This window comes from Carcharhinus amblyrhynchos, chromosome 6, assembly GCF_965287045.1.
Source record: "Carcharhinus amblyrhynchos chromosome 6, sCarAmb.v2.hapA, whole genome shotgun sequence".
In the NCBI taxonomy this organism is placed as follows: Eukaryota; Metazoa; Chordata; class Chondrichthyes; order Carcharhiniformes; family Carcharhinidae; genus Carcharhinus; species Carcharhinus amblyrhynchos.
The window spans coordinates 124,260,501-124,286,536 of NC_137329.1; the positions used below are offsets into that span (position 1 = coordinate 124,260,501).

Consider the following 26,036-nt stretch of genomic DNA (forward strand, 5'->3'; position numbering starts at 1 on the left):
CCCTCCCGGGCAGCACATTCCAGACCCTCACCACCCCCTGGGTAAAAAAGTTTTTCCTCAAATTCCCCCAAATCTCCCACACCTCACTTTTAACTTCTGTCCCCTGGGAACTGACCCTTCAACTAAGGGGAACAGCTGCTCCCTGTCCACGCAGTCCATTCCCCTCATAATCTTGTACACCTCAATCAGGTCGCCCCCTCATATATCTGGATAGTTTGGGGTGGGGGGGGCAATGACTGTGCTGGCAATTGTTCCCCACAATGCAGCTAACACAATTCATGAATTAGAGTCACATGCTGGTAAAAAGTAGCATCAAAGATTACCACAATTATTTAGTTGTTTATTTGTGATTTTCTCATCAATGTCTGCACTGGTCATTTTGTCCTTTAGTGCAAATTTGGACCAATCGGTCTCCTGCTCCCCTCTGCTGCCCACTGGTGGTAAATAAGATGCCTTACACCAGAAGCTTTCAAACTTTCATTGACTCTTGCAATGAGTCAGATTTTGTCAGGGTGTAAAGGCCATTCCTCCAGTTTTCCCAATGCTGTTCCAAGTTGTCATTGTTAGGCTGGATATCAGGCAAACAGTCGAACAAGGACAGAGGTGTAGGAGTCGAGAGGTGGTGAAGATATGAAGCCGGGAGTCAGCGTATACATGATACTGGGATTACAGGGATACAATGGGATTGCTCTCAGTGTAGGCTCAATGGGCCAAATGGCCTCTTTCTGCACTGTACAGATTTTATGATTCTATGATCTATGTTAATTATAAAGTAGTGTGAGGGTAGAGAGAGCTGGTGGTGTTATGCAAAATCTTTGAATCAGTAAGAAGCCTCACAACACCAGGTTAAAGTCTAATAGGTTTATTTGGAATCATGATCTTTAATTCCTTCATCAGGTGAGTGGAGGTTAGTTCACAAACACAGTATATATAGACAAAGACACAATTGCAAGATAATTACAGATTGGATTGTGAAGAATAGCTGAAATGCACATCTTTACAGGTAATCAAGTCTTTACAGGTATGAACAGTGTGTGTGGAGAGAGGGCTAATCACAGGTTAAAGAGGTGTGAATTGTCTCAAGCCAGGAATTAGTAGGATTTTGCAAACACAGGCATTATAGTGTGACATGAACTCAAGAGGCCATCCTCATGAGGGATCACTGAAAGAACAAAGAACAAAGAAAATTACAGCACAGGAACAGGCCCTTCAGCCCTCCAAGCCTGCACTGACCATGCTGCTCAACTTAACTAAAATCCCCTACCCTTCCAGGGAACATATACCTCTATTCCCATCCTATTCATGTATTTGTCAAGATGCCCCTTAAAACTCACGATCGTATCCTCTTCCACTATCTCCCCCGGCAGCGAGTTCCAGGCACCCAACACCCTCTGTGTAAAAAACTTACCTCGTACATTTCCTTTAAACCTTGCCCCTCACACTCTATGCCCTCTAGTAACTGACTCTTCAACACTGGGAAAAAGCTTCTGACTATCCACTCTGTCCATGCCCCTCATAACCTACAGCAGGATCTCCTCACTCACCAGGATCTTGGGGTCATGTCACACTACAGCAATATTAACACTATGCCACCATTTTCCCGTTATGGAGGCATCTATGTCAATATTGTGACAGCTCCAGACTCACGACCTTGCCTTGGAAAGAAGACTTGAGATTCCCGTAATGACATTATTTTTCATTGATTGCTGCTTTGGTGTTTTCTCAAATTTGGTGTAATTTCTAAAATCAGTGCGGGATGCTTGAGGATCTTTCCTCTGGAATGCACTGCCTGAAAGAGTCGAGGAAGCAGTTTCAATAATAACTTTTAAAAGTGAATGAGACATAGATTTGGAAAGGTAAAGAAACTGCAGCGCTAATGGGGAAGGGCAGAAAGGCTGGGGGTGTGGGACTAATCTAAGTTTAAAGTTTTAAAGTTTTAAAAGTTTGAAGTTTATTTACTAGTGTCACGAGTAGGCACAACTAATTGGATAGATCTCTCAAAGAGCTGACATAGGATGGGCTGAATAAAGTTTTAAAGTTTATTTATTAGTGTCACAAGTAGGCTTACATTAACAGTGCAATGAAGCTACTGTGAAAATTCCCTAGTCACTGCACTCCGGTGCCTGTTCGGGTACACTGATGGAGAATTTATCATGCCCAATCCACATAACCAGCACGTCCTTTGGAGTGTGGGAGGAAACTGGAGCAGCCAGGGAAAACCCACGCAGATATGGGGAGAATGTGCAAACTCCACACAGACAGTGGCCCAGGACCAAAATCGAGCCCAGGTCCATGGCGTTGGTGAGGCAGCAGGCAGCAGGCAGCAGCACTGTGCCACCGTTTGTGTGCTGTATGATTCATGAAGCAAATGGTTTCTCATTTCTGAACAGTGTTGGCAGACGCTATCACATGTGTACAATAATTGATGTTGTGACATGAACCAACTGCACATGAGTCACAGAGTCATTTTAAGGCTCCCAGTGGGAAAGGCAAATATGAATGAAGTATGGGTCAGAGATGGAAACAGGTCAGGCAAAGCAGCCAGATTTCTCCCACCTGAACCCTGCGCGACTGCAACTCTGTACCAGGAGTGCAGGATTGAAAAACTGGTCTTGACTTTGAGAATTTCTTTACACAGCGAGTTGCTGTGATCTGGAAAGCACTGTTATCAGGGGCTTTGATCCTGGGTACTGAAGGATTACACTGGGTCTCTGGGTTACCAGTGCAGTGACAATACCACGATGCTCCCTCTGCATAGAGCTTTGGATAAAGGTAGAAATGATAATTCCAGTAACTAATGTAAGGTTTGATTTTCCAAAGGCTTCGGGATTGAGGCGACCTTGTTGCTAATAGTTGGTTACTCCCACACCAGAGGGATTGCAATCTCTTTCTTGGTTCTTGCTGTTGGGATCAGTGGATTTGCGATTTCTGGTAGGTTCTCATGTATTCTAATCATCTGCATCCAATCAAATTATTAGTTCGTAATTGCTTGATGCATAATTCTCCATTGTATTCTCTTCATGGACTGGTTGTTTGGCATCATTCCCCTTGGAAAGTAGGATTGCTTTAGGAACATTGGAACAGGAGGAGTCTATTTGGCTCATGCCATTAGATTATACTTAGAACATAAGGCCATAAAATATAGGAGCAGAATTCGGCCATTCAGCCCATCAAGTCTGGTCTGCCATGGCTGATATGATTCTCATCCCCATTCTCCCACCTTCTCCTCATAACTTGAACCTGATTTAAATGGTTGCATGATTGGCTTAAGAGCTGAATGTATGATTTGGTGGTGACATTATTGGGGTGTTACACAGGTTGCTGTTCAGTTTCAGTTTGTACTCTGTGCAGTGCAGAGAATATCCCTTTCAATAAACCTGTTGTGCGTTACTTTGAATTGACGTGTGCAAACCACATTTTTTTGTGTAAAACCCACAGTCCCTAATATAGTTAGGGTGTTACACACACAGTCATCGAAAAACCCACGATGCAGGGAGGTTACTCAGCCCATGTTGTCTGATAAACAATTATCCAACTGATTCCTGCTTTCTAGCTCTCAGCCTGTGGCCCTGTAGGTTATGGTATATCCAAATGTTTTTAAATTTAATCAGGGTTGCTGTTTCAATTGCCCTTCAAGGCCCATCTGCTGTTATGGTTGTTGGACAGGTTGATTGGACGCAAGAGGAGATGAACTGTCTGGGCTAAAATAAAAGTTAAAAGTTGTCTGGGGACTGAAGCTTGTATTTGAATGTGCTGCCTAGACATTCTTAGCATAGTTTCTCAGCCACTATTTATTTTTCACAAATCTGCAGAGAAAGGGAGACAGAAGATTCCAGACAAAGGGAGATAATATTCAAATAAATCACAAATTTGTTGTCAACCCCATCAGTGCAATGAAATGCATGGGCTGAAGGTAGATGTTCTGCTGGAAAATGTTCTCATCAGCGCTGAACTGGAAGAGTTGAAGGACAAGATTCAAGCTGAATACATACCTTTCAAAATGCATAATAAACTGAAGCTTTCAATGAACGAAGCTATGTGTGATCTGAACAAATGAATTTCGGGGGCAACATAAAGGTGACAAGAGGAAAGAATTCCACTTAACCGGATATACAGACGCAACCATAGGCATATTGCTCAAGTAGTGAAGCTGCTCCTTCACAGCAATTGGTTAGTCCTGGAGATGGAATCTCACCGGCCGTACTAAGTACAGAATTACCATCAATCACAGAGGTCCACGTGTTCCCTTACCACCTCAAGAAAATATTGGGTGGCGCGGTAGCACAGTGGTTAGCACTGCTGCTTCATAGCTCCAGTGACCTGGGTTCAATTCCGGGCTTGGGTCACTGGGTGGAGTTTGCACATTCTCCTCATGTCTGAGTGGGGGTGCTCCGGTTTCCTCCCACAGTTCAAAGATGTGTGGGTTAGGTTGACTGGCCATGCTAAAATTGCCCTTTAATGTCCTGAGTTGCGGGGAATTTGTGGGTAAATGGGTAGGGATAGAGCAGTAGGGCCTAGGTGGGATTGTGGTCGATGTAGACTCAACAGGCCAGATGGCTTCTTTCTGCACTTTAAGGTTTCGATGATTCTATGAAAATAACAGTCACCAATAAAGGTGTCAATCAGATGTCTTAAGATCAGTAGAATAAAGCCCCTCACAGAAACACATACTAATGGCGACTGCTATCATTATACTTGCAACAGATATGGTGATGTTGGATGATGAAGAATGGGAGCCATCGGGGCTGCTGTGTTGAACTTGTGTTCTTATGTTACTGTGCTAAAAAGATTTAGCAGGAGGCCATTTAGCCCCTTCAGCCATTTATGGAGTCCTACAGTGCAGGAGTGGTCATTCAGCCCATCGAGCCTGCATCAAAAACTATCCCACCCTATCCCAGTAACCCCACATATTCACCCAGCTAATCTTGCTGACTCTAAGGGGCAATTTAGCATGACCAATCCACCTAACTGACACATCTCTGGGTGATCATTGATGTGCAGCCCACCTCCACAATGTCAACGTACATGCCCCTTTCACCCTGCCCAGCCTCCTGAGCTGCTGCTGCACCCACTGCTCACAGCGCCCCCTCTGCTCTGGAAGAGTCTCTGCTCACAGTGCCCCCTCTGCTCTGGAGGACACACTGCTCACAGCACCCCCTCTGCTCTGGAGGAGACACTACTCACAGCACCCCCTGCTGCTCAGGATGAGACACTGGTAAGGAGTCTCACAACACCAGGTTAAAGTCCAACAAGTTTATTTGATAGTAAACCCACAAGCTTTCGGAACGCTGTTCCTTCGTCAGGTGAGTGGAAAGTTCTGACCACCTGACAAAGGAACAACGTTTCCGAAAGCTTCTGGGTTTACTATCAAATAAACTTGTTGGATTTTTAATCTGGTGTTGTGAGATTTCTTACTGTGTTTACCCCAGTCCAAAGCCAGCATCGCCATATCATGAGACATTGGTCATAGCGCCCCCTCTGCCCTGGAGGAGACACTGTGTGAAGGAGAACCTTCCACACACCTGACGAAGGAACACCGTTTCCGAAAGCTTGTGGGATTACTAGCAAATAAACTGGTTGGACTTTAACCTGATGCTGTGAGACTTCTTACTGAGACACTGCTCACAGCGCCCCCTCTGCTTTGGAGGAGACATGCACTGTGTCCCTGCGCGCATGCGGACGGCGTTGGGGACCACAGCTCCCGGCGGGCACCGCGCGGCGCGCAGGCGCGTTGCTGGCACGGTTTCCGGTTCCGGGCGGGAGCTTCATGGAAGTGGCGGCCAAATGAGGTGAGGCCGGCGGGAGAGCGGCTCCGGGGGATGGAGTGGGGTGTAGTGGGAGGAGGGAGAGACAGAGAGATCCCGGCCCTGGACACCGCCTGCGGGGAGCCGCGGAGAGGGGGGAGATGGCACCGCGGCTGAAGATGGCGCTACACGGGGTGTCCCGGTCCGCGGAGCAGGGACTAAAGGGCACTGGAAACCTCCCCGTATCCCCCCCCCCACCGACCCCCACCGACCCCCCTCCCCCGCCCACCGACCCCCCCCACCGACTCCCCTCCCGACCTCGAGCCACCCCCACCCCCCCCCCGGACTCCGAGGCCCCCCGGCCCCCGATCCTCTTCCCCGAACCCCGACCTTCTCTCTTCCCCCCCCCGAGCCCTTCTCTCCCCCCCCCCCCGATCCCTTCTCTCCCCCCCCCCCCCGAGCCCTTCTCTCCCCCCCCCGAGCCCTTCTCTCCCCCCCCCGATCCCTTCTCTCCCCCCCCCGATCCCTTCTCTCTCCCCCCCCCCGATCCCTTCTCTCTCCCCCCCCCGATCCCTTCTCTCTCCCCCCCCCGATCCCTTCTCTCTCCCCCCCCCGAGCCCTTCTCTCTCCCCCCCCCGAGCCCTTCTCTCTCCCCCCCCCGAGCCCTTCTCTCCCCCCCCCCCCGATCCCTTCTCTCCCCCCCCCGATCCCTTCTCTCTCCCCCCCCCCGATCCCTTCTCTCTCCCCCCCCCGAGCCCTTCTCTCCCCCCCCCCGATCCCTTCTCTCTCCCCCCCCCGAGCCCTTCTCTCCCCCCCACCCCCGAGCCCTTCTCTCTCCCCCCCCCGAGCCCTTCTCTCCCCCCCCCCCCGAGCCCTTCTCTCTCCCCCCCCCGAGCCCTTCTCTCTCCCCCCCCCGAGCCCTTCTCTCTCCCCCCCCCCCGAGCCCTTCTCTCTCCCCCCCCCCCGAGCCCTTCTCTCTCCCCCCCCCCGAGCCCTTCTCTCTCCCCCCCCCGAGCCCTTCTCTCTCCCCCCCCCCGAGCCCTTCTCTCTCCCCCCCCCCGAGCCCTTCTCTCTCCCCCCCCCGAGCCCTTCTCTCTCCCCCCCCCCGAGCCCTTCTCTCTCCCCCCCCCCGAGCCCTTCTCTCTCCCCCCCCCGAGCCCTTCTCTCTCCCCCCCCCGAGCCCTTCTCTCTCCCCCCCCCGAGCCCTTCTCTCCCCCCCCCCCGAGCCCTTCTCTCCCCCCCCCCCCCGAGCCCTTCTCTCCCCCCCCCCCGAGCCCTTCTCCCCCCCCCCCCCGAGCCCTTCTCTCCCCCCCCCCCCGAGCCCTTCTCTCTCCCCCCCCCCGAGCCCTTCTCTCCCCCCCCCCCGAGCCCTTCTCTCTCCCCCCCCCGAGCCCTTCTCTCTCCCCCCCCCGAGCCCTTCTCTCTCCCCCCCCCGAGCCCTTCTCTCTCCCCCCCCCGAGCCCTTCTCTCTCCCCCCCCCCGAGCCCTTCTCTCTCCCCCCCCCCGAGCCCTTCTCTCTCCCCCCCCCCGAGCCCTTCTCTCTCCCCCCCCCCGAGCCCTTCTCTCTCCCCCCCCCCGAGCCCTTCTCTCTCCCCCCCCCCGAGCCCTTCTCTCTCCCCCCCCCCGAGCCCTTCTCTCTCCCCCCCCCCGAGCCCTTCTCTCTCCCCCCCCCCGAGCCCTTCTCTCTCCCCCCCCCCGAGCCCTTCTCTCTCCCCCCCCCCGAGCCCTTCTCTCTCCCCCCCCCCGAGCCCTTCTCTCTCCCCCCCCCCGAGCCCTTCTCTCTCCCCCCCCCCGAGCCCTTCTCTCTCCCCCCCCCCGAGCCCTTCTCTCTCCCCCCCCCCGAGCCCTTCTCTCTCCCCCCCCCCGAGCCCTTCTCTCTCCCCCCCCCCGAGCCCTTCTCTCTCCCCCCCCCCGAGCCCTTCTCTCTCCCCCCCCCCGAGCCCTTCTCTCTCCCCCCCCCCGAGCCCTTCTCTCTCCCCCCCCCCGAGCCCTTCTCTCTCCCCCCCCCCGAGCCCTTCTCTCTCCCCCCCCCCGAGCCCTTCTCTCTCCCCCCCCCCGAGCCCTTCTCTCTCCCCCCCCCCGAGCCCTTCTCTCTCCCCCCCCCCGAGCCCTTCTCTCTCCCCCCCCCCGAGCCCTTCTCTCTCCCCCCCCCCGAGCCCTTCTCTCTCCCCCCCCCCGAGCCCTTCTCTCTCCCCCCCCCCGAGCCCTTCTCTCTCCCCCCCCCCGAGCCCTTCTCTCTCCTCCCCCCTGACCCCGAGCCCCCTCTTCCGTGACTCCAAGCCCCCTCCGTGTCCCCCTCAACTCTTCTGTGACCCCCTAACCCCACTTCACTCCAATCCTCCTGTGACCCCTCACCCCCAACCTCCCCTCATCTGCGACTCCCCCTCACTCCAATGCCCCACCACTGGGCACTGCAGAGTTCAGAGGGCCAGATGGATCTTTGGGTTCATGTCCCTGGGTACTGAAGGCAGCGGGACAGGAAGATAAGATGGTTAAGAAAATATATAGGAGACTTGCCTTTATTACCAGGAAGCATAGAGTACCAGAGCAGGGACGTTATAATGAAGCTTTATAAAAAGGTCACAGCTGGAGTACTGTGTGCAGTTTTGGTTGCCATACAATAGGAAGGATGCGATTGCACTGGAGAGAGTGCAGAGGAGATTCACCAGGATTAACACTGGAAAATCTCAGCAGGTCTGACAGGATCTGTGGACAGAGAATAGTGCCAACGTGTTGAATCTGGATGACCCTTTGTCAGGATGTTGCCTGGGCTGGAGTGTTTCAGTTATGAAGAGGCACTGGTTAGGCTGGGGTTGTTTTCTTAGAACAGAGACGGCTGAGGAGGAACATGATTGAATTGTGTAAAATTAAGGGATACTGATAGGAAGAAACTCTTCCCCTTAGTAGAGGGGTCAATATCCAGGGGGCATAGATTTAAGGTAATGGGCAGGAGATTTGAGTAAAAACTTTCTCACCCAGAGAGTGCTGGGTGGGAATCTGGAACTCACTGCCTGAAAGGGTGACAGAGGCAAGAACCTTCACAACATTTAAGAAGCATTTATGTGAGCGTTTGCAATCGCAGCAAGGCTATGGACAAATTGCTGGAAAATTGGGTAAGAGTAGATAGGTACTTGATGGCTGGTCCAGACGTGATGAGCTGAAGGGCCTATTTTTATGCTGTAAAACTCTGATACGTACCAAAGCTCTCCCCACTTGCCTGAGCTCCCCATATTCCATGCGCTGCCGGCTTGTGTCTCCCCTGTTATTTATAAAGTGCTTAAGGTTTGTTTGGAGCTTAACTGCAGTATTTGATTTGGCATGCCAAGCTTTGATAACGCACATGCAATGTGACTGAGGAATAAGTTCTCTTGTAACCACAACACTCCTAACCTGCAGCCACAGACAATCTCATCATAAATGTGACACAGTAGCAAAACACTGTCAATGCTGGGATTCTGAAATAAAAATGGAAAGTGCTGGAATACTCAACAGGTCAGGCAACATCTGTGGAGGGAGAAACAGATCATTGATCTTTCATTAGATATGGATTGTGAACCACTGTTGCTGCAGATCTGGTACAAAATAGCAACTGTCTTAGCCATTGAAGTGAAAATCTGGTTTAATTGGAACACTGGTAATTAGGTCAGTGCAGTGGTGATTAAAACATGAGGATTTTTGCAACCCTACCCCAAGTTTGTTAAAAAGTTATTTTGGTTCAATTGTTCTCCAAAGCAGTTGAAGGATTTTCTTTCATCACAACCACTGGGACCCTTACAAATGTGATGGGTTCAAGTACCACTGCAAGACCCAAACATGAAGCCTACTGCTCCATTGCAGCACTGAGAGAGTGCTGCATCATCAGAGGTACGCTCCAGTGAAATAACCAATGGTCCCATCTGCCTGTTTTAACAGTTATGGTAGGTAGTCTTTGAAGATCCTGTTTTATAACCAATGTTTCACACCCATAGCTTTACTGAAAGCTGACCACAGTACGAATTCTCAGAACACCAGGTTAAAATCCAACAGGTTTATTCGAAATTATGAGCTTTTGGAGCGCTGCTTCTTTATCAGGCGAGTTCATCTGCTCATCTGATGAAGGAGCAGCGCTCCGAATCTCATGATTCCAAATAAACCTGTTGGACTTTAACCTGGTGTTGTTTAAGTTTATTTATTGGTGTCACAAGTAGGCTTACATTAATATAGGAATTAAGTTACTGTGAAATTGCCCTAGTTGCCACTGTCTGGCACCTGTTGTGAAACTTCTTACTGTACCACCCCAGTTCAATGCCAGCATCTCCACATGAAAGCTGACCAGTTCACCCAATTGTTCTTTATGTGACCTTGCCTTGCATGTGGCAGATTCCCTTGCTTATCTACGTGACGCAATCCTGCTTAACCTCAGTGTGGCCTTTATGCTTGAAAAGGAATGTTTGCAAGGGTATGGCAGAGAAAGGGACTAATTAAAGAGCTTTTACTTAGAACCTCAGCAGTCAAGATGGGTTGAATTATCTCTCTGTGCCTGTTAAGTGTACACTCCAAAGCAATCTGTTGCGCTTGCAATGTTTTGGCATGTTCAATGAGCTACATGCAAAGGTGCCCATTAAAACCACCCGTTACTTTTGCAGAAATGAGTTGTACTATAGAGAAGGTTCTGGCTGATGCGAAAGCGCTGGTAGAACGGCTGAAAGAGCATGACAGTGCAGCGGAAGCCCTCATTGAACAGACCACTGCCCTTAACAAAAGGGTGGAGGCCATGAAACAGGTGAGTGATGTACAGCGTTACTCTGCAGTCTCGGTCAGCTCACGTTTCAGCTTTCTTTTAAAATATCTGGTATGTTGTAAGTGATCTGGGCGATGGAGATATGTTGGTGAAAGTTTTGAAGCTTGGGTGTTTGATACGGCACTGTTAGTCTGTGCATTTCCTGCATCTTAATTTGGACTGCGGCTTTCTTTGAGAAATCCCACTTACCTGATTTATTAAATGTGTCTGGTTTGAATGAAGGAAGTTTTGTGTAGCATAATGTGAAGCCGATTAACATAAGGATATCGGAAAAACTTAATCTTTTGATCGGCTGCTATCATGAGGCACATAAAAGGGAAAAGTACGTCTGATCGATGCTTTTGTACAAACAATTGTACTGTTTCGGTGTGAATGCGCTGCACCTTTAAATAATAAACATTTAGAAATTGCTTGGTTGCTTCAGTGCATATGGTGAATTGGATGGGGCTTATAGAATCCTAGAATAGAGTCTTATTATATAAACAGTCTTAATGTGGAATTGCTTCCACAAATCTGTCCCTGTTCACTCATTATTACATTCAGAATGACAGATCAATTTAGGAGGTTGTTGCTAGGATATTAGCAAAGAGCAGTGGGTGAACATTTGAAATGTTCAAACTGTTTGCACTCAAATGAAAAACACACAGTATGTGTCTATGCATTTAACTCTTTGATCGCAAGTTCATCTTGAGCAGCAGAACTCATGGGTGGAAGCCTCTAATAGTTGTTGATAATGAGTGCATTGAGATAATAGATTAAAAGGGAAGGTACAACGTACTCAGTAACTTAGCATGTCTCTTAGAAATAACCAAAACACTTCATAATTGGTTGTTAATTTTCAACTCCAATTACTTATGCAGGCAAAAACATCAGTCATTTTGTGCATAGCAGGATCCCAATGTCAGTAAGGAGTTAGCTGGCTAGCTACTTTGTACTATATATTGTATAATTATATGTTTATAATATATAGTATAAATAATAAATCAATATAGCACCTATACAGTAAGCTCTGTGTCAATGTTGCATGTGGTTATCACAATTTTATGTTCTTTATTCAAATATTGGGAAGACTGAAGCTGTCGTTTTTGGTCCCCGTTCCAACCTCCATTCCCTAGTCAGGAACTTCCGCCCTCTCCTTGGCAGAAATCTGTGGTTGAATCAATCTGTTCGCAACCTTGCTGTCACATTTGATCCTGAGATGAGCTTCCAAGCTCATTGGTGCCATCATTAAGACTGCCTGTTTCCACTTCCAGAACATTGCTGTTTTTCATTCCTGTCTCTGCTCATCTGCTGCTGAAACCCTCATCCTGCCTTTTTTACCACAAGACTCGACTATCCTGTCACACTCCTGGATGGTCTCCCACATTCTATTCTCTGGTCATCTAAAATGCCTTAATTTGCAGCAAGCCCCATTCACCTATCACCTCTGTGTTCACTGACTTAACATTGGCTCCAGGTTAAGAAATATCTTGACTTTAAATGGCCGCTCCCTGTATCTGTAATCTCCAGTTGCAAGATATCTGCAGGGCTCTAATTCTGATCCCTTGTATATTCCCAGTTATAATTGCTCCACCATTGGTGACTGTGTCTAGACCCTAAACTCTGGAATTCCCTCACTGAACGATGGCACAATGGTTAACCCTGCTGCCTCACAGTGCCAGGGATCTGGGCTCAATTCTTGGCTTGGGGCATTGCTTGTGTGGAGTTTGCACTTTCTCCCGTGTCTGCGTGGGTTTCCTCCGGGTGTTCTGGTTTCCTCCCACAGTCCAAAGATGTGCAGGTTAGATTGATGTGCTAGGCTAAATTGACCCTAGTGTCAGGGGGAGTAGCAGGGTAAATGTGTGGGGTTACGGGAATAGGGCCTGAGTGGGATTGGGATGACTTGATGGGCTGAATGGCTGCCTCCTGTACCGTAGGGATTCTATGATGAAACCTTTCTGCCTTTCTAGCTCACTTTCTCATTAAAACCTACTTATTGACTATGATTTTGGTTTTCTGAATTAATGTCTCTTTATATGGCTCAGTGTTTTGCAGTGCTGCTGTGAAACACCTTGTGATGTTTCGTCACAAAGTCATGATGTAAATGTACGTTGTTCACACAGATTATTGTAAGAGATGAGAATGTAAGGAATAGAGTACCCCCCTCTAGTCCATTGAGCCTGCTCCACCATTCACTAAGATAATGGCTGATCATCTACCCGCACTATCTTCATATCTCTTAATTACATTCGCCGGAGGAGGGGTGTGGTGTTTGTCAGGGGTGCTTTGGTGGTCCCCAGGGATAGGGTCATATGTGCGTGGTGTCCCCTGCGAGATTAGGTCTGGGTGTTTAGTTACTCTGGTCTTGTGTATTCCCCCCCCCCACTTCTAAATCTTTCAGAGTAACTCAGGGGAAACCATCTGCAGTTAGTCATTTCAGTTGCCTCTGTCAGATGTTTTCCAGCCCAGCTGTCCAAAGGAGTTCACACATCATAGAATCCCTACAGTGCAGAAGGAGGCCATTCAGCCCATCGAGTCTGCACTGACCACACTCCCACCCAGGCCCTATCGCCATATCTCTACCTGTTTATCTTGCTAATCCCATGACATTAAGGGGTAATTTAGCATGGCCAATCAACCTAACCTGAAAATCTTTGGACTGTGGGAGGAAACTGGAGCACCCAGAGGAAACCCATGCAGACATGGAGAGAACATGCAAATTCTACACAGTGACCTGAGGCTGCAGTTGAACCTGGGTCCCTGGCGCTGTGAGGCAGCAGTGCTAACCACTGTGTACTGCCTTCCTGGACAATTGCCTGGTAAACCCTTATGTAGAAACTTCCTAAAGAGATTCCGCAGCGTATCATTGGGGTGCAGGAAGTTATGGGTCAATAAATCCAACAGGGAATTGAGAGAAATTCCTTCACCCAGTGTGGTTGAAATGTGGAACTTGCTATGGCAGGAAGTGGTTAACAGAAATAGCTTGGATGTTATCAGAAGGAAACAAGACAGTATGTGAGAGAAAAGGGAAGAGAAGGATCAGCTGAAAAGATGTAGATAGAATATGAGGAGATCCGTGTGGTGCATAAGCATGAGCACCGACTCTTTGGGCCAAATGGCCTCTTTCTATGTTATATATTCTATTTGGTTCACCAAGAAAAAGCTGACAAGTCAGAAAGAGTTTTCTAGTGAAACATCCAGAGTCGCATCAGATGATCAATGAGACCATGTTCGCCCTCTTGGGTACAAGGTTTCAGATTATTACAGGAGAGACCATGGTATTGTGTTTAAATGTCACCGCTATCTAAATGATTTGTGTTTAATTTAGAGCTATCACCAGGTTTTAGTTGGAAATAACAGTTGAATATACTTTTGTTCAGCAAAAATACTAGGATGGTCTGTGAGCAGACATCTCCAAGACCATTATTAATTCCGCTTGGTCATCAAACAGCAGGAAATGTGACCTTGATAAAGCAGATGATACCAGTTGTTCCTTCTTGCAAGATAACACGCTTTTTCTCTTTCTCTCACCATCCTACTCCCCACTGCCCGTCTCAAACTGAGAGAAGCAGGTTTGTGAGACAGGCAGACTCCACGCCTCTTAACTTGCTGTGTCAGATTCACTCAGCTAAAAACATTGCATGGTGACCTACTTCTGTGGCAGAGTCGTCAGAACCAAATACTGTGGATTTGTCACTTTTTTATGTTAGAAACATAGAAAAAACATTTAAAAAACTACAGCACAGACAGGCCCTTCAGCCCACAAGTTGCGCAGAATGTGTCCCTACCTACTAGGCTTACCTATAACCCTCTATCTTACTAAGTTCCATATACTTAACCACAAGTCTCTTAAAAGACCCTATCAAATCCGCCTCCACCACCACTTCCGGCAGCCTATTCCACGCACCCACCACCCTCTGATTGAAAAACTTACCCCTGACATCTCCTCTGTACCTACTCCCCAGCACCCTAAACGTGTGTCCTCTTGTGGCAACCATTTCAGCCTTGGGAAAAAGCCTCTGACTATCCACTTGATCAATACCTCTCATCATCTTATACACCTCTAGCAGGTCACCTCTTATCCTTCATCTCTCCAAGGAGAAAAGACCGAGCTCTCTCAACCTATCCTCATAAGGCATGCCACCCAATCCAGGCAACATCCCTATAAATCTTCTCTGCACCCTTTCTATGGCTTCCACATCCTTCCTATAGTGAGGCAACCAGAACTGAGCACAGTACTCCAAGTGGGGTCTGACCAGCGTCTTATACAGCTGCAGCATTATCTCCCAACTCCTAAACTCAATTTCTCGATTGATGAAGGCCAGTACACTATACGCTTTCTTAACCACATCCTCTACCTGCGAAGCTGCTTTGAGCGTCCTATGAGCTCAGACCCCTAGATCCTTTTGATATTCCACACTGCCAAGAGTCTTACCCTTAATATTATATTCCGTCATCCTATTTGACCTGCCAAAATGAACCACCGCAGACTTATCTTGGTTGAAGTCCATCTGCCACTTCTCCACCCAGAATTGCATCCTATCAATGTCTCGTTGCAACTTCTGACATCCCTCCGCACTATCCACAACACCTCCAACCTTTGTGTCATCAGCAAACTTACCAACCCATCCCTCCACTTCCTCATCCAGGTCATTTATAAAAATCACAAAGCGCAAGGGTCCCAGAACAGATCCCTGGGGCACTCCACAGGTGACCGATCTCCATGCAGAAAAAGACCCATCTACAACCACCCTTTGCCTTCTATGTGCAAGCCAGTTCTGAATCTGCAAAGCAATGTCCCCATGGGTGCCATGCCCCCTCACTTTCTCAATAAGCCTTGTATGGGGCACCTTATCAAAAGCCTTGCTGAAGTCCATATAAACTACATCTACTGCTCTCCCTTCATCAATGTGTTTAGACACGTTCTCAAAAAAATTCAATCAGGCGTGTAAGGCATGACCTGCCTTTGACAAAGCCGTGTTGACTATTCTTGATCGTACTATACCTCTCCAAATGTTCATAAATCCTGCCTCTCAGGATCTTCTCTATCAACTTACCAACCACTGAGGTTAGACTCACTGGTCTATAATTTCTTGGGCTATCTCTTCTCCCTTTCTTGAATAAAGGAACCACATCCGCAATCCTTCAGAACCTCTCCCGTCTCCATTGATGATGCAAAGATCATCGCCAGAGGCTCTGCAATCTCTTCTCTCGTCTTCCACAGTAACCTGGGGTACATCCCATCAGATCCCAGCGACTTATCTAACTTGATGCTTTCCAAAAGCTCCAACACATCCTCTTTCTTAATGTCTGCATGCTCAAGCTTTTCAGTCCACTGCAAGTCTGCACTACAATCACCAAGATCCTTTTCCACTGTGAATACTGAAGTAAAGTATTCATTGAGTACCTCTGCTATTTCTACTGGTTCTATACAAACTTTCCCACTGTCACACTTAATAGGTCCTATTCCTTCACATCTTATCATAGAACCCCATAGTGCAGAAACAGGCCCTTCAGCCCATCGAGTCTACACCGACCACAATCCAGCCAGGCCCTACCCCCATATCCCTACATACCATAACCCGCTAATTCCTCTAACCTAAGCATCTAGGGACTCTAAGGGGCAATTTTATCATGGCCAATCAACCTAACCTGCACATCTTTGGACTGTGGGAGAAACCGGAGCTCCCGGAAGAAACCCACGCAGACACGAGGAGAACGTGCAGACTTCACACAGACAGTGACCCGAGCCGGGAATCGAACCCAAGTCCCTGGAGCTGTGAAGCAGCAGTGCTAACCACTGTGCTACCGTGCCGCCCATGGTATCCTTTTGCTCTTCACGTACTTGTAGAACGCCTTGGAGTTTTCCTTAATCTTGCCTGCCAAGGCCTTCTCATGACCCCTTCTGGCTCTCCTAATTTCCTTCTTAAGTTCCTTCCTACTAGCCGTATACTCTTCTAGATCTCTAACATTATCTAGCTCTCTGAACCTTTTGTAAGCTTTTCTTTTCTTCTTGACTAAATTCATTTCAGCTTTCATGCACCACGGTTCCTGTAACTTACCGTAACTTCCCTGTCTCATTGGAACGTTGCAGAACTCCAGACAAATATTCCTTGAAAATTTGCCACATTTCTTCTGTACATTTCCCTGAGAAAATCTCTTTCCAATTTATGCCTCCAATTTCCTGCCTGATAGCCTCATAATTCCCCTTACTCCAAATGAACACTTTCCTAGCTTGCCTGATCCTATCTCTTTCCAATGCTAATGTAAAAAGATAGAGTTATGATCACTACCCCCAAAATGCTCTCCCAAAGAGAGTGGAATGTTGTGTTTGAGGAGAATTGCAAGCCTTCTTCTGTTATTCAGTACCAGGAAGACATTCAGGAATTAAATGAAGTGGCCAGGCACCGACCCCGCTCCACCCTTGTGATGGGAATCCAGCAGGAGAACAGGCAAATCCGAGACCTACAGCAGGAAAATAAAGGTGAATCTTCATTATGTCTATTAATAAAATTAATTGAGAGGTGCTGACTCGATGTGCCATTCGTCACTGAGGCAATTCAGTAACTATATTTTGTTTCTGCACATCAGAATTCTTGATAATTAAGATATTGAAAATGATGAAGCAATTTGTTGTTGCTGTGAGAAATAAATGTATTTTTACTGGTGGGGAGCAAGCTTAAAATCAAAGCTCAGCTGTTTAGTGTTCAAATTCTTATGGCAGTCGGTGAAGGCAGAGACCAGAAGTCAGTCTTTAATCCGGTTTAGACTTATTCGTAATGTGAGACATGACAGATGTACAGCTGTTAACTTAGAGTCTCTTTAATGTTTTGAACCAAATAAAGAAAAATCAATGAACTAATTAACAGAGTGAGTATCTCTTAAAATGCCTCTTTATATGTGCAAAAGTCATTATCTAATGAGAGCTGGAGGGGACAATTGAATTTTTTCAAGACTACAATTGATGAATTTTTGCCAGGTAAAGTGAAGAGATAAATGAAGTTTAGATAGAAATAAGATGGCATCAGACTGAATTGTGGACTAGGCTGAATGACCTCCTCCATTAGGTCCCCCTCCTTTGGTCTTAATGTGAAAGACCTAGTAACAGAAGCCAGGACAGCTAAATATTCTGTTTAATCCGTGAATTATTTTGCTGATATTAAAACAAAATCGGACTTTGTCGATTTTTGCCGAATGCAAAATGAAGCAATCTGCACGGAACCGGATTTGTTTGAAATTTCTGAATACCTGAGTTTTATCATTAATAAGCTGTTCCAAGACAAGAATTCAACAGCTGAGAGATAATTGAGCGTAAAGGATCAGTGAGGAGCATTTATACTCCAACTGTAACGTCTGTTGGAAGTGATTTCACTTCGAACCTAATGCTGCTCTAACAGTGTAAAGGAATCCATTGAGCCTTAGTGGTCAATTTACACTCTCCACATTTGGGTGATATGAAGCCAAGGCCATCTTGCGCGCTGACGCTAAACTCTCCATACTAATCTTTTATGACTTTATTTATTAGTGAATTGTCTGCTCCCTAAAGGTTTAGCCACTTTCTTTCCTATTGAAATGTTTGCATTCTTAACCAACCACAGCAAATTAATTACACAGAAATGCTTTATTGGGTTGTTGCCCATCATTCATAAATCAGGCAGCTGGTAACTCGCATCAGCTTCCCTTCAATCTGTCAATTCTGATATTCCAGCCAATTGGCACCAATAGTTTTACAGCATTTTGCCAGAACACAAGTGTTGAATTTATCAATGTAGTATATCATAATATATGTATTCTCATTAATAGATTACTTATTTCAGCATATTCCAATAATCTAGGTTAGGTGGCCTAGTGCATTACTGAGGGAATACTTTATTGCTGGAAATATTGTCCTTGAAACGACTTGTTAAACTGAGATCCCGTGTTGCTGGTTCAGTTGGACATTCAAGGTCCCATACCTATCTGAAGAACAGTGGGGAGTTCTCCAGCTGCTGCAGATGATGTTCCCTCTCAGCCAACATGTCTTTTGGAATCGAGCCATGCATAAAGTGACTGCAGTGGTCACCTATGTCACAGTAAAAAGTCTGACAACACCAGGTTTTAGTCCAACCTATTTATTTGATAATATTATCAAATAAATAGGTTGGACTAAAACCTGGTGTTGTCAGACTTTTTACTGTGTTTACACCAGTCCAACGCCGGCATACCCACATCATGACCTATGTCACAACAGCCCTTGCACTTCAGAAACAATCCGTTGTGAAACATTGGAACATTTCACAGGATCGTCATAGGGCAGTTTCTAATTGCAAAGCTTTTCGTGTTCAATCACTCAGCAAAGCTTGCCTTGAATAAAGCTTATAACCTGCACTTATTTCACACAATAACACTTGTAATTCTCAATCAAAGGGTTTATTTAAAGAATCCCAAACAATATGTAAAATTCCGTGGAACCGTGACTCTATCTTCCTACTACATATAGTAAAATAAAATTGAGAACAAACTATTTGTTCAATGAATGGTTATTTTTGATTCGATGTCAGAACTATCTGATAAGAGTTTTCAAATTACCTAAAAATTGCACAAAACCTTTATGGGGTACTCAGGGAACACTGGTTGAGAAATGCTGGTGTAAGGCTATGGAATGCCTTTAGTGGCTACATGTTCAGAAGCCCATCTCTGCCATCACATGTTGTGCTTGCATGTGCACTTTGGTTCAGGCTTTGCATTTGTTTGGTAAACATTGCTCTGAGTGTTGGTATTGTAAGAATCTTGGTTAACAAACAAGATGCTTTTAAGATCATAGGAATTGGGAGCAGAAGTAGACAAATTCGGCTTTTCGAGTCTGTTCTGCCATTCAATCAGATCATGATTGATCTTTCCCTGATCTCCAATCCACCTGTCCCCACGTTCCCATTTCCCTTTTTTAATTAGAAATATATATATCTCCTTCTTGAAACCATTCAATGATTCATACTCCACTCTGGGTCAGCAAGTTCCATAAATTCACCACCCTCTGTGAGCAGCACGGTGACACAGTGCATAGTACTGATGTGCTACAACACTAGGGGCCCAGGTTCAATTCCCGGCTTGGATCATTGTGTGGAGTCTACGCGTTCTCCCCGGTTCCTTCTGGGTGCTCCGGTTTCCCCCCTCAATCCGAAAGATGCTCTGGTAAGGTGGATTGGCCATGCTAAATTCTCCCTCAGTGTACCCTAACAGGCGCCGGAGTGTGGCAACTAGGGGATTTTCACAGTAACTTCATTGCAGTGTTAATATAAGCCTACTTTTGACTAATTATAAACTTTAACCTTAAAATAGTTACTCCTCATCTCAGTTTCAAATCTACCATCTTGAAACCTGTACCTGTGACCTTGTGGTAGGACAATGCAAAGCGTTTTCAGGAAACATTGGCAATGTGTTGTCTTTGTGTCCCTAGAACTGCGGACATCACTAGAAGAACATCAATCTGCCCTGGAGCTGATCATGAGTAAGTACAGGGAACAGATGTTCCGCCTGCTAATGGCCAGCAAAAAAGATGACCCTATGATGATTACAAAATTGAAGGAACAGCATTCCAAGGTTAGTGACAGACTTCCTTTTTTCCTTCCATTGTGTAACAAGTACGCTGTACAGTTCTGTGTGTCAAAGCAGCCTTATATAATGAACATGATTCACCAAGGGGGAATCTACTCTTAGATTACACCAAAATAGAATTGTGGCATTTTATAATAAAAAAGCTTCTGATCCAGTTCAAAGATTAACATTTTTTACAATTTTGAATAAAGGTTAATTAGACAACCACTTTATACAAATGCAGGCAGTTCTGATGATCGGGAATGTGCTGCCTGAAAGGGCAGTGGAAGCAGATATAATTGCAACTCGTAAAATGATTTGGAAAAATACTTGAAAAGGCAACATTTTCAGCACCTTGGGGAAAGAATGGAGGGAGTGAGGCTAATTTGAAAAGCTCTATCAAAGAGCTGACACAGGCACAGCGGGCTGAATGTCAATTTGTGATGTAAAGTTCTAGCATTTTAGGTGTGAGATATAATATGGTGCTGCCTAGGTCCTTAAGAGCATTTAAATACTTGTTTTAAAAATACAATTCTGTTAGAACTGTTATTTGTAATATGTCAGAATTGTTTTCAAACTGAATGCTGCATTCTGTTAATTTACCACAGTGGCATTTGGTTCAGCATGCTGGCAAAACAGCATGGTAATAAATACACCCCAAAGCAGGCGAGTTGGGGTTGTTGAGCGTTGCAATGGGCTATTGCATAACCTATACTTTCTTCTGAAGTTTGGGGGTGACTCCGACTTGCTGAGACTGTAAAGCTCCCAGAGTAGATTAATTTTAGAAGGGTCTGCAAAGGGACGGTGATATATTTCCAAATCACGATGGTGAGTGGCTTGGAGGGGAACTTGTAGGCAGTGGTGTTCCCATGTATCTGCTGCTCTTGTCCTAGATGGAAATGAGTTTGGAAGGTGCTGTCAAAAGATCTTTGGTGAATTGCTGCAGCTCATCTTATAGATAGTACACACTGCAGCTACTGAGTGGTGGTGGAGGGAGGTGGACTTTTGTGGCTACAGTGCCAATCAAGCAGTGTTGCTTTTCCTGGCTGGTTAAAAGTTTTAAAGTTTTTATTTATTAGTTACAAGTCAGCCTTATGTTAACACTGCAATAAAGTTACTGTGAAATTCCCCTAGTGGTGTGAAGCTTCTTGGGTGTTGTTGGGGCTGCACTGATCCAGGCAAGTGGAGAGTACTCCGTCACACCAAAGAGAAAATGCTGGATAATCTCAGCACGCCTGGCAGCATCCGTAAGGAGAGAAAAGAGCTGATGTTTTGAAGTCCAGATGACTCTTTGTCAAATCTAAAAGGCATAGAAAAGGGGAGATATTTGTACTGCAGGATGAGGGAATGAAAGATGAGTCATAGCCACAGAAACCAGAGGAAAAAGGTTGCCAGTGGCAGAGAGAATAAAAGATGTGAATGGCCAAATGGCAGAGAAGTTGTTAACGGAGTGTAAGCAGATTCCAGCATCTGCAGCAATTTGTTTTTATCCAGTATTCCATCATTCTCCTGACTTGTGCCTTGTAGATGATGGACAGGTTTTGTGAAGTCGGGGCGGGGGGTGGGGGGGGGGGGGGGAGTGAGTTACTCGCTGCAGGATTCCTAGCCTCTGATCTGCTCTTGTAACCACTCTGTTTACGTGGCGAGCCAAGTTGAGTTTCTGGTCAGCGGTAACCCCCAAGGATGTTGACTGCAAATTCCTGTGTCCTTGAATTGGTTAGTGTGGAGAAGAGATGGTCTGGTACATTGGAATTCTGTGCTTGGTTAGGACTGAATTATGGTCATTCAAAGTAGGTGGTTTTTGCTGCAGAATTCATCTGTTGACTCTGTTCCCTGCAGGAACTCCAAGTCCATGTGGATAAGATCAATGAAATGGCCACTGTGATGAGAAAGGCGATCGAGTTAGATGAGCAACGGCTGTTCAAGGAGCAAGAGAGAATTGTTCAATTAGAAGTGAGTGAGTTGAATACGAGAATAAAAACCTAATTAGTCGCTTCGTGACTGCAGGTTGCTTAACTTTCTCTGAAGTTCGGTTTTACTCAGATAATTACCTTGTTTAATTCAAATAAATGTCTTTCTGTACATTAAAATGTATTCAATCATCAGGAGACTGTCAGACATCTGACGTATTGAATGTTTCACAGTTTTTGCATGTACACTTCTGCTTGTAGTTTTAAAAGCTATTTGAAAGATTAACCTGGTTATACTCCATGAAATGGGTACATGGTACTCAGCAGGTTCAGCCAGCTTCTCTGAACAGATAAAACATTTCAAGTTGCAGAACGCTTTTACAAAAAATTTAACATCTGAAACACACACACTCCCTTAAAACCATACAATCCCTGCAATGCAGAAGGCAGCCATTTGGCCCGTCAAGTCTGCACTAACTCTCCAAAAGAGCATCTTACCCAGGCCTAAGACTCCCACCCTATCCATGTGACCCTGCTAACCTACACATCTTGGGGCAATTTTAACATGGCCAATGCACCTAACCAGCGCGTCTTTCAGACTGAGGAAACTGGAGCACCTGGAGGAAACCCATGCAAACTCTGTACAGACAGTGAACCGGGTCCCTGGCGCTGTGAGCCAGTAGTGCTAACCACTGTGCTGCCCGTGCTAACTCGTACTCTATCTTTACAGATTTCTGACATTTTCTGTTTCAAGTCTGGTTTCCAGTTTTTGTTCAGTTGTATTATAGAATCTTAGAATCCCTACAGTGCAGCAGGAAGCCATGCGTCCCCTCAAGTCTGGACCGACCACAACCCCATCCAAACCCTGTTCCTGTAACCCCACATATTTACCCTGCTAAACCCACTGACACTGTGGTCAATTTAGCATGGCCAACCAACCTAACCCGCACATCTTTGGACTGTGGGAGAACCTGGAGGAAACCCGGTCCCTGGTGCTGTGAGGGATGAGTGCTAACCACTGGTTACGCTGATCTGTTTTGAGAAGTTAAACAATCCTATGCATTGTCATTTTCAGGTTAATCTGACCAAAGATGATGATTGTTCTGCTATGTATAATGTTTAGTGTGTAATGTTTCTGACACTGGAAGGATGCTATGGAACATTAAAAATTGTTTGTAATAGTTTCAGTTGACCTGTTTTGGAAGACATTGTCGAGGTTGTTCAATTGCATAAAAGCTATAATTGTCTCTTTGCAGTTTGAAAATAAAGGCTTGAGAGAGGTGCTGCAGATAAACAAAGAATCTTTCCTCTATCTGAAGGAAGACCTAGCGGAAAATACATCGTTATCCGGCTTGGTGACAAATGCCAACCTCAGCATGCGGAAGAGCTGAAAGACTGCTCAAATCCTCAAGCTTCCACTTATTAATCTCCGTGTCAGCACGTGTTAATGTTCTATCCAAACTGACTGAGCCAGTCCATCAAGAAGGTACAGATTACTGTCAATTTTTGCAAGTAAATAGGGATTTCATGACAAGCTAATTAAACTGACAGAAGTATCTAACTATTTTTCAATGCATGATTGACTTTGTTTAGTTTAGAAAAGAAATCTGCGTATGTGTTCGTTTTGTTTAATGCGGCCGGCATTTTATCTTCAGTTTAGAGTCTAGTTTCATTCCTATCTGGTTGCCTGCCAGTGAGTGCGATTAAAAATCAACCTCTATTGCTGCTGCCACCAGAACAGGCCTCAGGGAAAAATCAAGCAATCACTAGTTTGCAATTACCCTTTGCAACAATCTTAACTATGAAACCCCTGTGTGTGTATATAAAGAAAAATGTGTAATTTATAATGTTGATCGAGGGGGAGAAATAGATTGTGCCAAACACCTAAACATGATCACAGTTGGAATTGGATAAATATTTATTCTTTACAAATTTAACTGACCAGGGGCGAGTGTGAACTAGCACTTGGTGCAGGGTGGGAGAAATGAAATAACTTTGCTCCTAGTCGATGCTACATAGAATAAGTTCTATTTTTTACCATGTTGATTCACAATGTGAGATCAGTAACTCGGATTGGGTGGTTAATCCTACAATTTCTGTACAATATGTCTGTGGATGTGTATATTTTTGTTTTAATAAAGAGATATTGATTAAAGTCTGCTGTCTTACACATTGAATCGGTGAAGAACGGCACTAAAACTGAACCATCGGAGGCTGAAAATCTGCAGGGTTGAGTCAGTTTTATTATAATATTGTTTACCCATCTTCCCTTGGACAAGAGTGGGTTAATGTTTAGCATCTTCAGATACTCTTGCCCTGGAAAACCAAAGTTGCCAAATGATTTTCAGATTGGTTCATCATTCTGTAAGCAGATAGATTGTGTTTGGCTCCCCTCTCCAGGAGATGGCATTGTCAGCATTGGGCAGAGGAAGTATAAACATATTGCACCTTGTACAGGTGGGGAATTTGGCAGGTTTGTACACATTCTTTTTCCCCTCATCAATATTTACAATTATCATTAACTATATTTGGGGTTTGATGTGGAAATTGTGAAACTTTTCTGCCAACTTCCTCAGGCAAACAGCTATGGAATTTTTCTAATCCACCTTCAAATGAGAATTAAACCAAATCCACAGGTAACTTACATAAGTTGAAAGGTTATTATCATGAGAGTTCTACTTCACATCTAGGCTCATTTAAACAATCTATTGGATAGTTGAAAAGGGAATGATAATCTGTACTTTATATTAATGATGTAGTGATTATGCATTCACTTCACTTCTCTCATCCAAGTTTGGAGATGAGGAGGATAGATGGAAAGGCAAGTGGTGAGGATAACATCTACAATGAGACATAGACAGGTTGAGTGGGCCAAAGCTTGGCAGATGAGACATGAGGTGAAGTCATGCACTTTGGTGAGAAGAATGGAACTGAATATTTAAATGAAATGTTGGCTTTTGACAAAGGGAAATGGAGTATAGAGCTGATGAAGTCTTGTTAAGAACTAAACAAGATAGACCTCACCTGGAGCACAATGAACAGTTTGGGTCTCCCTAAGAAAAGGTATTCTGGCACTGGAGAGGTGACCTTAGAGACATCAGATTCTCCCAGGGGGAGAGTTCACAGGATAGAGGTTGGTTCCAAGTGGGGGAGTCTAAGACCAGAGCTGAAGAATAGCTTCTGTGGGGAGTGAATCTGTGGATTTTTTTAAGAAAAGAGGGCAGTTCACTTTTAATCAAAAGAATCAAGGGATAAGGCAAGAAAGAGTTGAGGTTTGTCAGATCAATTATGCACTCACTGAATGGCAGAGCAGACTGGCTGAATCATCTGCTTCTGCTGGTAATCCAGCTGTCAAGGGTCCTTACTGTTGCAGTGTGATTAAGAGGCATGTGGTCTCTTTTGCATTCCCAAGAATACAATCCATTTACTGATACTCCATGAACCTTGGCTCTGTGCTAGCACAGAGGGAATATATCAACTTTCAGGTAAGATTAAATTATGATCCAATCACCTTGATTTGTAGATCCTATTTGAATATTTTTCTGACATTTATCCCTCAGTTGCTATTTTTCCTAATTGCTTTTGGTTGCTGCATTTTCTGCAAGTGAATCTTTAGTTAATTTGCCCCATAGATGTGGAGGTACAACCATAGTGGGGCAACTTTAAGTTGAGATAATTGTAATTGGAGATTTGCCAATGTACCTCATGCCCATTTTGAGAAGCCAGCAAGAAGACGTCTTCTGTTCCAGAAGCCTCAACTAAACCAGTATCTGGAGATCACCTTTGCAGACAGATTTAACTTTAAAGTTAATCCATTGATTGCCACTGGCCTAATGCACTCAGATTCTGCATGGACCAGCTGGCAGGGGTAGTCACAGACATCTAATGTCTCCTTACACCAATCTGCGTTCCTTACTTGTTTCAAAGCAGCAACTATCATCCCTGAATCAAAGAAAAGCTAGGCAATGTGCCTTAATGTCTACCACCCAGTGGATCTGACAAAGTCCTTTGAAAAAAGGTTAGTCATGGTACTCTGGTCTCCCAGATTGC

General features: G+C 45.7%; 1 protein-coding gene across 2 annotated transcripts; it reads left to right on the forward strand.

Moving 5' to 3' along the window:
• Positions 1 to 5,730: 5,730 nt before the first annotated feature.
• On the forward strand, positions 5,731 to 24,141 carry fgfr1op2 (FGFR1 oncogene partner 2). Of its 2 annotated transcripts, none has more exons than XM_080191393.1 (6): positions 5,731 to 5,789; positions 10,370 to 10,506; positions 16,870 to 16,987; positions 19,940 to 20,082; positions 21,916 to 22,029; positions 23,243 to 24,141. In XM_080191393.1, the coding sequence occupies exons 2-6, from the start codon at positions 10,372 to 10,374 to the stop codon at positions 23,375 to 23,377; spliced, it is 645 nt and encodes a 214-aa protein (XP_080047519.1). In that variant the 5' UTR covers positions 5,731 to 5,789; positions 10,370 to 10,371; the 3' UTR covers positions 23,378 to 24,141. The 2 variants fall into 2 exon arrangements, with proteins under 2 accessions (XP_080047519.1, XP_080047518.1); XM_080191392.1 differs by lacking the exon at positions 5,731 to 5,789 and adding an exon at positions 9,466 to 9,661.
• Positions 24,142 to 26,036: the final 1,895 nt, after the last annotated feature.

Excerpts from the sequence above, each read along its gene's own strand:
- fgfr1op2 (XM_080191392.1), top strand. The coding sequence starts at position 9,631 with ATGGTCCCATCTGCCTGTTTTAACAGTTATG. Across the intron at positions 20,083-21,915 it reads TGAAGGAACAGCATTCCAAG|GAACTCCAAGTCCATGTGGA; the intron begins GTTAGTGACAGA and ends TGTTCCCTGCAG. Across the intron at positions 22,030-23,242 it reads AGAGAATTGTTCAATTAGAA|TTTGAAAATAAAGGCTTGAG; the intron begins GTGAGTGAGTTG and ends GTCTCTTTGCAG.